Consider the following 13,661-nt stretch of genomic DNA (forward strand, 5'->3'; position numbering starts at 1 on the left):
CTCCAATCGCCTTTATACAGGGGTCTGTGGGAGGAGCCACAGGAGCAGTCAGCAGAGGGGCGTGTCCAGACAAGTATACAGGTATACATACTTTACCACACTATCTAAGGAGCTTCAGGAGTAATCCTCAGAGGGAGGTTTGGGTGTCGTTGTAACACCCATACCAGTCAAAATCACTTCCAACTACAAGGAGGTCTGAAGAGGACTTCAGCAAGGGAAAGGCCTCAACTCTTCCAGTACAGTGACCCTACAACTGTGCTTTAGATCTACAGCCTGGTACTTGTCCTCCACTGGGTTGATTATATGCACTTTCATGCCCAGAGAGAAGCAGTATGGAGGAGTACATAAAAAGCATGGGAGCCTGCAGGCATGCTTTGATCATAGAGGGCTAAATCGCATAACAGCCAAAAATCATACCCCCTTCCACTCACGAACTCTGCCTTTGAGATTCTCCAAGGGGCAAGAGTATTCCTGAAGCTAAACTTGCAGAGTACATGCAATCTGGTCAGCGTAAAGAAGGGCGACAAGTGAAAGGCTGCATTCAACATTCCCACAGGGCACTATGAGTACCTGGACATGACTTTATAAACTATGTGCTCTGGGGATGCTCTCCATAAGTATGCCTTGGTCTACTTGGATGATATCTTAATCTTCTCAAAGTCTACGAAGGAGCACATAGCTCCTTCAGAGATATCTTCTTTGGTCTTTATGTCAGGCTAGAGAAATCCGAATTTCATGTAACTACCATTTCATTTTTCAGTTTTATCATCCCTAATGGCAATCTCAAGATGGTCCGTAAGGCAGTCAGAGATTGACCACAGCCATCCAATATGGAAAAAGTCAACGATTCATGGGATTTCCCATCTTTTCATATCAGGAACTTCAGCTCAGTGACAACACTAACTAACAGATCCATGGGCCCCTTTTGTTTGGACTACCAAAGGGGAGGTTGATTTTGCAGAGCTAAGCAGCAGTTTACGACAGCTCCCACTTTGGTTTCACCTAACCCAGACCTTCCTTCATTGTGGAGGCGGATGCCTTGGGCATCTGAGTAGGTGCAGCGTTGTCCCAACAGACACCTTTGGACAACACACTGCACCTGTATGTATTCTTCTCCAGGCGGCTATCCCCAACAGAGGTAAACTATCACTGCAGAAATAGAGAGTCACTTGCGGTCAAGTTGGCCTTGGAAGGATTGCATCACTGGCTTCAGAGGGCCAAGAACTCTTTTATTGTATTTAGAACCTGGCTTGTATTCAGAGGGTCAAAAGACTGAATTGCAGGCAGGCCAGGTGGTATCTTTTCTTTAGCTGCTTCTATTTCATCCTTGCCTATCGATTGGAGTCAAAGAATCAGAAACTGGATACCTTGTACTGTCAGTTCAATTAACCAGAAAGAGAGGAGCAGCCTACCAGCATTTTACCCCAAGCTAAGGTGGTAGTGCCAGTTTGTTGGGGAATTGATGCACTTGTTTGCAAGACCCAGGTGCAAGGGGAGATTCCTAAGAACGGTCCTCTGGGTCGTATGTTCATCCCAAGTTCTGTCAGATCTCAGGTACTTCAATGGGGATGTGCATCAAGAATGACTACTCACCCAGGGATAGCCAGTTCATCAGGAGAAGATACTGGTGGCCTGGAATGGTGAGAGAGGTCCGACACTACAGGCAGGCATGCAAGGTGAGTGCCTGGAGCAAGGAACCCTGCACCCAACCTCAAGGGCTCCTTCACTCTATAACTGTTTCAGACAAACCATGGATGAAAATCTTCATGGTCATTCATTGTAACTGTACATCACCCGACCATGCCAGCCTCGGGTTTAAACACTCTAACTCCTCCGAATATGGATAGCTGGCATGTCTCCTTTAAAGATTCAGGCCCGTCCAGCTAATTGGCGGCCATGTTAATATTTAAAGGATTGTAATATTTAAAGAGCACCTGAACTGAGGTTTGGTGCTTAATCATCAGCTCAACTTTGGATTCTTGGCCAGCATCTAGTTTAGAACCCTATCTTTATAACAGTCTCATGTCTCAATTCTAATCTCCGATACTCCAGCACTTGGGTCCTAACTATCCTTTCCTGGTCTATCGTCACAATATTACTTCATAATTATGTTATAATAAAATGACAGAAAATGACTATACAGTATACTAATATTTCCATCATTAAATTTTATTGAAAAGTAAATATGTCAGTCTTATCTCTGAAGTTTGCCTCATTGCCCAAATTATCTTTACAGGTTGAACGTTTCATGTTCGAGGGTATAGAGATTCCACTGATACCATCTTGTGCTGTCTTCATTACCATGAACCCTGGCTATGCAGGTCGTACAGAGTTACCTGACAATCTTAAGGTAGGCAAGGCTTTCGTCCATGGACATTTATCCAATTTAGTTAGTACACTTGTACCGTTTGAAACAAAAGAAAAGCCAGTAATGTCATTTAGCATGTTGGCAGGATGAGATGAATTAAATTGAAAATATGCCATAAACATACTTGTACCTTTATTTCATTTCAATAAAGAATTAGCATCTTACTTTCCACTATCTAGTGTATTTATAATTCTAAAGGTTTCTTCTAAATTTTGCTTGAATAACAGTTCTCTGCCATTACACTTTCAATGTGACTTAAGGTGCCAGCTATGGTATAAAGGTTGCATATTTGCCTCTGAGTTAGAATGTTGTTGGCTCTCACACAATAAGTTTAAACAGATTAGTCCTTCAACGCAGAAATTATACAGTTGCAGGAGCCAACTCACAGAAGAGACAGATAGCTTGGGTTTTGTCCAACCTCTGGACAAAACTGGCCTTCAGTTCGTCTTTCTATGTTCTATGACTATGGATTCAGAGATTTAAATTTGAATATTTCTATAGGGAGTTTAGATTTAAACAGTTAATTTGGGAATAAGAGCAAAGCTAGTGCCAGTAATGGTGACTATGAAACTAATGGACTGTGATTAAAAACCTCATCAGGTCCATGAGTGTCATAGAGTCATAGAACGCTGCATCTAGAAACAGTCATCTAGTCCATGCCAAACTATTAACCTGCCTAGTCCCATTGACCTTCACCCGAAGCTTACCCCTCCCGCTCATGTACTGTGCTTATCCAAATTTCTCTTAAATGTTGAAATCCAACCTGCATCCACCACTTCTGCTGGAAGCTTGTTCCACACTCTCACCAACTGCTGAGTAAAGAAGTTCCCCCTCATGGTCCCCATAAACATTCCCCCTTAACCGAATACCTGTAGTTGTAGTCTCAGCCAACCTCAGTGGAAAATTCCTGCTTACATTTACCCTATCTATGCCCTTCATAATTTTGTGTACATCAAATTTTCCCTCATTCTTCTACACACTAGAGAATAAAGTCCTAACCTATAACTTAGGTTCTGACAACGTAATTTTTCTCTGCACTCTTTCAAGGTGCTGGAAAGGGGACAATAATATCATGAAGGATCCTACACACTCTGCTCATGAACTGTTTGTCCTACTGTTTGTCCATCAGGGAGGAAGTTGCATGGCATCCACGCCAGGTCCAGCAGGTTCAAAAACAGTTACTTACCCCAAGCAGGAAAGCTGATCAACATTTCCACCCACTAACACTCCCCTCCACCCTCAGACACCTCCACTTTTATCATTTTCAATCAGTGTAATTTTATGTAGAGACACTCCTGTGTCTAGCATCTCTTTACGTACATAACATCAGTCTATGTATATACTGTAGGCTATCGAATATATTTATATTGTGTTCATTTTGTCTTCATTGGGCTGGATTGATCATTATTTTATTCTCTTTTACACTTGTGTACTGGAAATGACATTAAACAAACTTGAAGAAGTGTGCTAAGTGGTTGGGGGATGGAATTTAGGTTAAGATGCAGAGTTTCTGATGAGCTCACTAGAAGTCAGACAGCATTGTGAGTTTTTTAAATGATTATGCGAGTGATGGAATTGGGTTTAAATGAGAAATGCATCTGCAGCACACTATCGCTTGCATGTTTTCTACAATATCTGTGTTGAAAGATTGGATGGAACTTGCTCCATCTCACAAATTAATTAATCACTTTTATACCAGTCTTCTAGAGTACACTTGGAACTTGGAGAGGGTTCCCAAAGTTGGAAAAATGCAGCAACAAGACAAAGAATGACTAGATCCTACAAGTCATTTCTTTCCACAGCTTTTATATATCTATTGATGTCTACAATAAGCCCATGGACTCTCACAGATACCTGGACTATTCCTCTTCCCACCCTATTGCTTGTAAAAATGCCATCCCTTTCTCTCAATTCCTCTGTCTCCACCGCATCTGCTCTTAGAATGAGGCTTTTCATTCCAGGGCGAAGGAGATGTCTTCCTTTTTTAAAGAAAGAGGCTTCCCTTCCTCCACCATCAACTCAGCCATCAAACGCACCTCTCCCATTTCATGTACATCTGCTCTCACCCCATGCTTCCACCACCCCACTAGGGGTAGGGTTTCTCTTGACCTCACCTACAACCCCACCAGCCCCCATGTCCAACATGTAATTCTCTGTAACTTCCAGCATCTCCAAAGGGATTCCACCATGAAGCACATCTTTCCCTCCCCCCACTTTCTACTTTCCACAGGGAACACTCCCTACACGACTCCCTTGTCCATTCGTCCCCCACATCCCTTCCCACTGACCTCCCTCCTGGCACTTATCCTTGTACACGGAACAAGTGCTACAGTTGCCGTTACATTTCCTCCCTCACCACCATTCAGAGCCCCAGACAGTCCTTCCAGGTAAGGCAACACTTCACCTGTGAGTTGGCTGGTGTGATATACTGTGTCCAATGCTCCCGGTGCGGCCTTCTATATATTGGTGAAACCAGACACACACTGGGAGACCATTTCGCTGAACATCTACGCTCTGTCTGGCAGAGGAAGCAGGATCCCCCAGTGGCCACACATTTTAATTCCACGTCCCATTCCCATTCTGATATGTCTATCCATGGCCTTCTCTACGGTTGAAGCCATACTCAGGTTGGAGGAACAACACCTTATATTCTGTCTGGGTAGCTTCCAACCGGATGGCATGAACATTGGTTTCTCTAAGTTCTGTTAAGACCCCTCCTTCCCCTCTTACCCCATCCCTAATTTTAATTTTTAATTTTTTTCTCTCTTTCCCTCTCATAATAACTCCTTGCCTGTTCTCCATCTCCCTCTGATGCTCCCCTCCCCCTTTCTTTCTGCCTAGGCCTCCCATCCCATGTTCCTTTCCCTTCTCCAGCTCTGTATCACCTTTCCAGATCTTAGCTACACCCTGCCCCCTCCAGTCTTCTCCTGTCATTTTGGGTCTCTCCCTCCCCCTCCCACATTCAAATCTCTTACTATCTCTTTTTTCCATTGGTCCTGACAAAGGGTCTTGACCCAAAACATCAACTGTACTTCTTCCTATAGATGCTGCCTAGCCTGCTGCTTTCCAGCAGCACATTGTGTGTGTAACTTTTATTGGAGATTGATTTGTGGAGTATCCATCATCCATGAGCCTCAAAGAAGCCTCTGTCAGCTGCTTATGGTTTCTCTTCACAGCTCTGTTTAGGATTACCTCCCCAAGCTTTGTGTGAGCTTCCTGTCACCAATCCCCTAACCAAATCTTGATCATCTACTTTAATTTCTTTCTCTCGATCCCATTATCTCACCCAATCTCCTCCTTTCACTTTTTCTTCAGTGCTGAAATCCATTACATTGTTTGATCTTAATTTCCAGAATCTCTTTCTTGATGGAGTACTTTGATTCATCTCCTATCAGCTTCTCCGAAGAACATTTAAGACAATCCCACTGTAACCTCCAACTGCAACAACTCTCACTTAATGGCTTGATAATCTGTCAGTCTACTGGGCTGGAAATAGATGTAAATCAAAACAATAGCAAAGATTTGTGTTTAATATATTGTCCTGGACTCCATATCTCTGGAATTTTCTACTTTCAACACATCCTTCATTGCTCTATGCCACTAGTCCTGTGTTCTCAAGGTGTTACGAGGGATACAGTGTTTAACACATCCCTATCTGAGAATATTTCATGTTCAGTCATGTAGAATGTATGTTCATTAATCGGTTGGAAATTAATGTTTCCCGTTGTTTAGGCTTTGTTCAGGCCTGTGGCAATGATGGTTCCTGACTATGCCATGATCGCTGAGATTTCTCTGTATTCCTTTGGGTTCAGCAATGCCAAAGTACTTGCAAAGAAAATCACCACAACCTTCAAACTGTCCAGCGAGCAACTCAGTTCACAGGTAAATTAACAGTCTCAAACTAGAGTATCATTATTACAATTTCACCACCTAATCTTTCCTCACTGAACCATGGCTAAGTATACACGAGTGAATCTGCAGATACTGGAAATAAATAAAAACACAAAATAGTGGCAGAACTCAGCAGGCCAGACAGCATCTCTGGGAGATGACATTTAGTGACAACATTTCGGGCCGAAACCCTTCATCAGGAGTGAAGTAACTTGGGATGGTCGAGGGGGGATAAAAAGTTGGGGGAGGCTATACTGGGTTATCTGGAGAAGTTATCTTTGCTTTCTAAACAAATTTGATTTGGTGTACAGTAACCTTTTATTTACATTGAAGGCCATAAATATAAGAATTCCTGACAATTTCTCACTCCTATGAACTCATTTATCTGAACAATGTGTTTTACTAACATAGATTCATTCACTACAGTTAAATTTTTTTTTAAATACTAGAGAAGTTTGTAACTCATCACCATGTATCATTTTGGCTTTTAGCCATTGCAGTTTTCTCAGGACATGTAACTTCCTGTCCTGACATCACCAGAATAATATTAAATGGCTGGCCTCACAGTGTTAGGCAAGGTCTGCTGAATCAGTACAGCCATCTATCTATAACTGCATTACCTGCCCCTGCTCTCCTCTCTTGACCTTAACCAGCTGAGACAAGGGATACTTAATCTTTCCCTTCTGCATTCTCTAATTTATGAGCTTCCCTCCACATTTTATTGAGAAAATAAGATTTTTTTTAAATGCTGGAAACATTCAGCATGGCAGGTAGTTACCATCAAGCTAGAAATGGGTAATGTTTCAGGTCAATGACCTTTTATCAGAATAGGATGTATTAATTCTGCTCTTCTTATTGAAGCTGATGGCTGAGTATTTCCAGCATTTTCCTCTTCAGATTTCCAGCAGACATTGGAAATCTGAAGAACAAAATGCTTCATTCATCTACTAAATTTACCGATCAAATAGAATAAACTTAAGAGAAATGTTAACAATGTTTACAAGTTCCATAGTGCTTCCAACCTGAACAATCTGAACACAAAGCCACATAGTTTGTTAAAGATTAATTTGATTACTAATTAATGTTTCTGCTTTAGGATCATTATGACTTTGGAATGAGAGCTGTAAAAACTGTGATCTCTGCAGCAGGAAACCTGAAGAGAGAGAACCCTGATATGGATGAGGTGAAAGATCTACTGGAAAAGAGTATTTATTCTAAAATGAGGAAGTAGTTCATCATATTTTACAAAATAGGCAACCATTAGGGGAGGCTTCTTCATGCAGAGAGTGGTGGGAGTGTGGAATGAGCTGCCAGATGAAGTTGTAAATGCGGGTTCACTTTTAACATTTAAGAAAAACTTGGACAGGTACATGGATGAGAGGTCTATGGAGGGATATGGTCCAGGTGCAGGTCAGTGGAACTAGGCAGAAAAATGGTTCGGCACAGCCAAGAAGGGCCAAAAGGCCTGTTTCTGTGCTGTAATGTTCTATGGTTCTATGGTTTTATGTTGAATACAGAATAATAGATGCATAATTGTTAATCTAGTACACAGATTAATTGAAATAATAACTTACTATTAAAAGAATAAAGTGATTGTATAAAGATAATAGTAAGAATATACTACTAATCTTACAAAAGAGATTTATATGGTACACAGTATATATTATTCATTGAACAACTATCTGTGACCATAGATTAATAGTCATTCTATAATTAATCAGTGTATTATGTTAAGTGAATTCTGGTTAATTGAGCCATCAGTTAATTGGGACAGCTGCTTATCTGGGACAACTCTTAAAGAACAGAAACTAATCAAAAAATAGCTGAATTCCATTTGTTTCTTTGGTACACTGTGCCGTTTAATTGGGACAGAGCACTGTTGCTGAACAGTTTCTGTGGTGTCAGTTGTGTGCATTTGTGTGGCCATTAGATAATACATTGAACAGCTTTAAATAGTGTCAGTTATGTGTTTCACTTTTCAAAAAGCAAAGATTTTTGTCACCCACTGATAGGTGGTGTAAAATAAGCAGTAAGACAATTTAGAACTATTTTGCACACTGTGGTTCCAAGCATCCAGGCTTGGAGGTGCCAGAAACGGCCAGGAGTGAAAATTAAACACTTCTTCAACAAATTAGGAACTACAAAGAATTTGAAGGTATCTTCAATACCTTCAAATGTTACAATGAAAATGAAGATTTATAGGAAGAAATCATTAAAAGCATTGTATGAAAACACTCCATTATCTGCACTAGGTGTCTGCACTGATTTTGTTCATTTACAGTCAATCAAAAGAACATGGCAGGGTACACTGAATGAATTCCTCCATTGATGACTATTAGGAACTAATACACAATTTTATAATATTGTAGCAGTATTGGTGGTGTTCTAACCTGCACTGTATTTCACTTAAATACACAATTTGTTGGTTAAATGGTAGTATTCCTTCTTATACCTTTTTAACTGTTTCCATGAAATTTCAGCTAATCGGGGTAGCCCACTTAATTGGGCCAACATGCTCTGGTCCTGAAGTGTCCCAGTTAACTGGAAACCAGTGTATATGATTAAAAATGATAGCAATGATATATTGGCCATTCATTAGTATATCACAGAGTTCTTCACTAAAATAAAAAGTATTTTATATAAGAATAAGAGATCGCCAGAATGAATTTCATGTTGATGAGCAGATGGTGAATGTGTATTGAACTAGCTAGGAACATAATGTAAATATGTTGAAAGCTAGAAGAATGCAGAAATAATTAAAGAATATTATATATAGTATAAAATCTTCAAGTTTTATTGAATCAAGCAGAGTGGATTATATGCAAAGGGATATTAGTATATAGAGTGCATTTCACATAGAAAACACACCTACTGTATAAAAAATGTACAACATTTAACTATAATGCATAGCAAGAGTTTGCAATAATAAAGTATCAGATTATTTACACTTAAGGATGATAGATATCTGGAAGTATATTGAAAAACATTGATAAATATGTGGAAAGCAGATAAGAATATCCACTGTGCCAACACTTTGTGGTAGTTCAGGTAATGGGAATTTACTCTTAAAGAATTCATAACTCATCAACAAAATTTTGAGATATTGTCTAAAAATTCATATACAAAATTTCAAAATAAATAATTTGATTAATTTATCATCTCAATGACCATCAGGTCATACAGGAAACTCAGGAAGTGGAAGATAGGAGCTACAGGGAGGTAGTCACCCCTAGGTTACAGGAGGCAGGTAACTTGGTGACTGTCAGGAGAAGGAGAAAGGCAGCCAGTACAGAGTACCCTATGGCCTTTCCCCTCAATAATAAATATGCCATTTTGGATACTGCTGATGGAAAGACCTACTGGGGGGAGCCACCAGGTCTATGGCATGGAGTCTGGCACTAAGGCTCAGAAGAGTGGTGAAGAGGACTCCTGTAGTGATAGATGATTCCTTAGTTAGAGGAATAGAGTCAAGATCCTGTGGATGCAATAGAGACACCCATATGGTATGGGTGTTGGGGTCAGGGATGTGTAGGTTTGGGTCCACAACATTCTGAAGGGGGAGGGTGAGCAGCTAGAAGTCTTGGTATATTTTGGCACCAATGACATCGGCAAAGAAATCCTGAAGAGAGACTTTAGGCAGCTAGGTTGAAGACTGAAAAGCAAGACTCCCAGGGTAGTAACTTCTGGATTGCTGTCTGTGCCACATACCAGTGAGAGTAAGAAATCGACCATTTGGCAGATAAGTGTGTAACTGACGAACTGATGCAGGGGGTAGGGGTTCAGATTTCTGGATCACAATGTGAGATCTCTTCTGGAGAAGGTAGGACCTGTATAAAAGGGACAAGTTACAGCTGAACCCAAGTGGGGGACCAATATCTTTGCAGGCAAGTTTGCTGGAGCTGTTTGGGAAGCTTTAATCTAATTTGACAGGAGGATGGGGCAAGGACAGGCTGCTGGTAGGGCAAATGGGATGAGTTGCAATGTAAAAAGCAGACTAAATCAAAAAGGGTGATGAATTCAGTAATGAAGGTGTTATATTTGAATACACACAGTATTCAGAATAAGGTAGATGAACCTGTAGCACAGTTAGAGATTGCCAGCTATGATATTGTGGGCATCACTGAGTCATGGCCGAAAGAAGAATATAGCCAGGAGCTTAACATCCAATGATACACAGGACAGGACAGGAAGGTAGGCAGAGGTAGTGGGATGGCTCTGTTAGTAAAAAAGCTAAATCAAATCTTTAGAAAGAGGTGACATAGGATCAGAAGATGTAGATTCATTGCAGGTAGAGCTAAGAAACTGCAAGGGTAAAAAGACCCTGATGGGAGTTGTTTTAAGGACTCTGAACTGTAGCAAAAATTACAATGAGGGATAGGAAATGCATGTCAAAAGGGTGATGTTATGTTAGTCATGGGGATTTCAAAATGCTGGTAGATTAGGAAAATCATGTTGGTGCTGGATCCCAAGATGGGGAATTTCTAGAATGCCTCAAAGATGGCTTTTTAAAGCAGCTTGTGGTTGCTAGGGGATCCACTACAATGGATTGGGTGTTGTGCAATGAACTGGAATTGTTCAGAAAGGTAAAAAAAATCCTTTAGGGGACTCATCATAATATGATAGAATTTACCCTGCAATTTGAGAAGGAGAAGCTAAAGTTGGAGGTATCAGTATTACAGTAGGTTAAAGTGAATTACAGAAGCCTGAGAGTGGACCAAGCCAAAATTAATTAGAAGGAAACACTAGCAGGGATGACAGCAGAGCAGCAGTGGCTAGAGTTTCCAGGGGCAATTCAGAACTATATCCCAAAGAGATAGATAAATAAATAGAAACACAGAAAACCTACAGCACAATACAGGCCCTTCAGCCCACAAAGCTGTGCTGAACATGTCCTTACCTTACAATTATCTAGACTTACCCATAGTCCTCTATTTTGCTAGGCTCCTAAGTACCTATCCAAAAGTCTCTTAAAAGACCCTATCATTTCCACCACCACCACCGCCACCGGCAGCCCATTCCATGCACTCACCACTCTGCATAAAAAGCTTACCCCTGACATCTCCTCTGCACCTACTTCAAAGCACCTTAAACCTATGCCCTGTCATGCTAGTCACTTCAGCCCTGGGAAAAAGCCTCTGACTATCCACATGATCATTATCTCATTATCTTTACACCTCTATCAGATCATCTCTCGTCCTCCATCGCTCCAAGGAGAAAAGGCCGAGTTCATTCAACCTATTCTCATAAGGCATGCTCCCCAATCCTGGCAACATCCTTGTAAATCTCCTCTTACTCTTTCTATGGTTTCCACATCCTTCCTGTAGTGAGGCAACCAGAACTGAGCACAGTACTCCAAGTGGGGTCTGACCAGGGTCCTATATAGATGCAACATTACCTCTTGGCTTAAACTCAATACCACAATTGATGAAGGCCAATGTACTGTATGCCTTCTTAATGACAGAGTCAACCTGCGTAGCAGCTTTGAGTGTCCTATGGACTCGGACCCCAAGGTCCCTCTGATCCTCCACACTGCCAAGAGTCTTAACATTAATGCTATATTCTATATAAATAGCCATAAATCTCATTTACCAAGCATAATATTTGCAGGTTACTGGTTCACCGAAGAAGGACTTCTCTTTCTGACCCAAAAGCCATGCTTGGAAAGCATTTCCAAGTTCCGCTTCATTGCCGAGTTTCCTGAGCTTTGTGAAACTCATCGTGAAATTCTCATATGAAGATAATTGCTGAAATATGAGGCATACAGGTTCATTAACATATTAAAATTTCCCCTATTACTTGAATCCTCTTCCATATCAATGCTGCTCTATTGCTGCTTATCAAAGGTGTCAGAGACAGCCCAAATCTTACTTACTGATCTTTATAAATGTCTGTTCTGTGAGATCAGCGTTTCAGTGCTCAGCAGTTTAGTGCAATGGATCTTTATTTAAACCTATCTCTATCTAAAGTGATTCAAGGCAAAACTATGGAAAGAAGTCTGGATCCTCATTAATTTTGATGTAAAGATCTTTATAATTCCAAGATGTAACAAGAAAGAATAGAAGATAAAAAGCCATATAGAATTGAACTGTGGATAGATCCAAACTAAATATTAAAGAAATTCATATATCAAGCATATATTGACCATGTTTCTTTAAACTGAAAGCTCTGCTATGTTTTAGGAACTGATATGTCTGAGAGCAATCCGTGACGTGAATGTACCCAAGTTTCTACAAGATGATCTGAAGCTCTTCAATGGTATTGTGTCAGATCTCTTCCCAAAGATTAAGGAACAGCGTGTTGACTATGGCATTCTGGAGGAATCCATTCGCAATAAATGTGCCAAGAAAAATCTAAAAGATGTTAATGGTTAGTCATTTTTCAAAGAACAATTATCCTTTCAGGTAGTTGCTTTGTAATGTCAGTAGCCATGCTATAGACAATTGAAACCTGATGTATAAAGTTGATTCAAATTGACAGGAAAGCATACCAGAATATTAGGAATACGTCCTACAAATGTTTCATTTCTTAAAATTCATTATTTACATGACCAGGGTCCAAGTAGGAGGAGAAGAAATATACTTCCCAGAACATTCCCCAACAGTTTTTTGGGGGGGCAATGCCCATACTTCCACCAGTTCAATGCACAATATATCCTGCGATCTCCCGGGGGATTGGCATGGATGAGAGTGGAGAGTGCAGCTATGGCCATTGCTGGAGTTGTATGCTGCATCGGTTCCTAAAGGCGGAACACGAGCCAATGATCAGTTCCATTCCTCTGCACTGATTAAAGCTTCGAGCAAAATTAACATCATTTAGGATAAGAGTGGAAAACAAATAGGTTTTCAGTGGCGTGTGCCTGCTTTTGACCAGTCTCTTCTCACTGCTGCCAGCAGAAGTCTTGGGTCCCACACCATCGGCTTCAGGAGCAATTGTTGCCTTGCAGCCACTGGGTTCTCGGACGGGCTTCACTTGCCATAATGATAAACTTGCTCCACAGCAGTAGACTCATTTCCAGGGACTCATGTTCCTATTTTTCGGGACCCTTGCTGTAAGCACTGGCTAATACAAAGGTACAAACCATATTCCAATACCTCACCTGGGGTTATTTTTCAGGTAATGATGTTGAAAGGATTTTGAGCAAGAAAGATATCATAGCTGAGACCACCCGGGACTCTCATGATCTCTATTCATACTGGCTTATTTCATCCCACAACCACAGTTCAATGTAGTACACCAGATGCTATAAATAAATAAAGGAATGTAACTTGCATCTACACAAAGTTGGCAGTGTTGATAAAAATTACTTTTCTGCATTTTCAGTTTAATTAATCCAGTAGAATTTTTACAAAAGCAAGTGACAGTAAGAAAAAGAAATTATGAAAGTAGTATATAATGAAATAAA

At 40.6% G+C, this 13,661-nt stretch overlaps 1 protein-coding gene across 1 annotated transcript in view; it reads left to right on the forward strand.

The window, feature by feature from the left end:
• Window positions 1-13,661, forward strand: part of dnah1 (dynein, axonemal, heavy chain 1) — a 357,521-nt gene that overhangs the window by 180,956 nt on the left and 162,904 nt on the right. Inside the window, exons 31-34 of the mRNA XM_059944450.1 lie at window positions 2,237-2,350; window positions 6,101-6,250; window positions 7,356-7,442; window positions 12,439-12,625. Of these exons, the coding sequence (XP_059800433.1) occupies window positions 2,237-2,350; window positions 6,101-6,250; window positions 7,356-7,442; window positions 12,439-12,625 (538 nt within the window). The remainder of the gene's footprint in view (window positions 1-2,236; window positions 2,351-6,100; window positions 6,251-7,355; window positions 7,443-12,438; window positions 12,626-13,661) is intronic.

This window comes from Hypanus sabinus, chromosome 19, assembly GCF_030144855.1.
Source record: "Hypanus sabinus isolate sHypSab1 chromosome 19, sHypSab1.hap1, whole genome shotgun sequence".
NCBI lineage: Eukaryota > Metazoa > Chordata > Chondrichthyes > Myliobatiformes > Dasyatidae > Hypanus > Hypanus sabinus.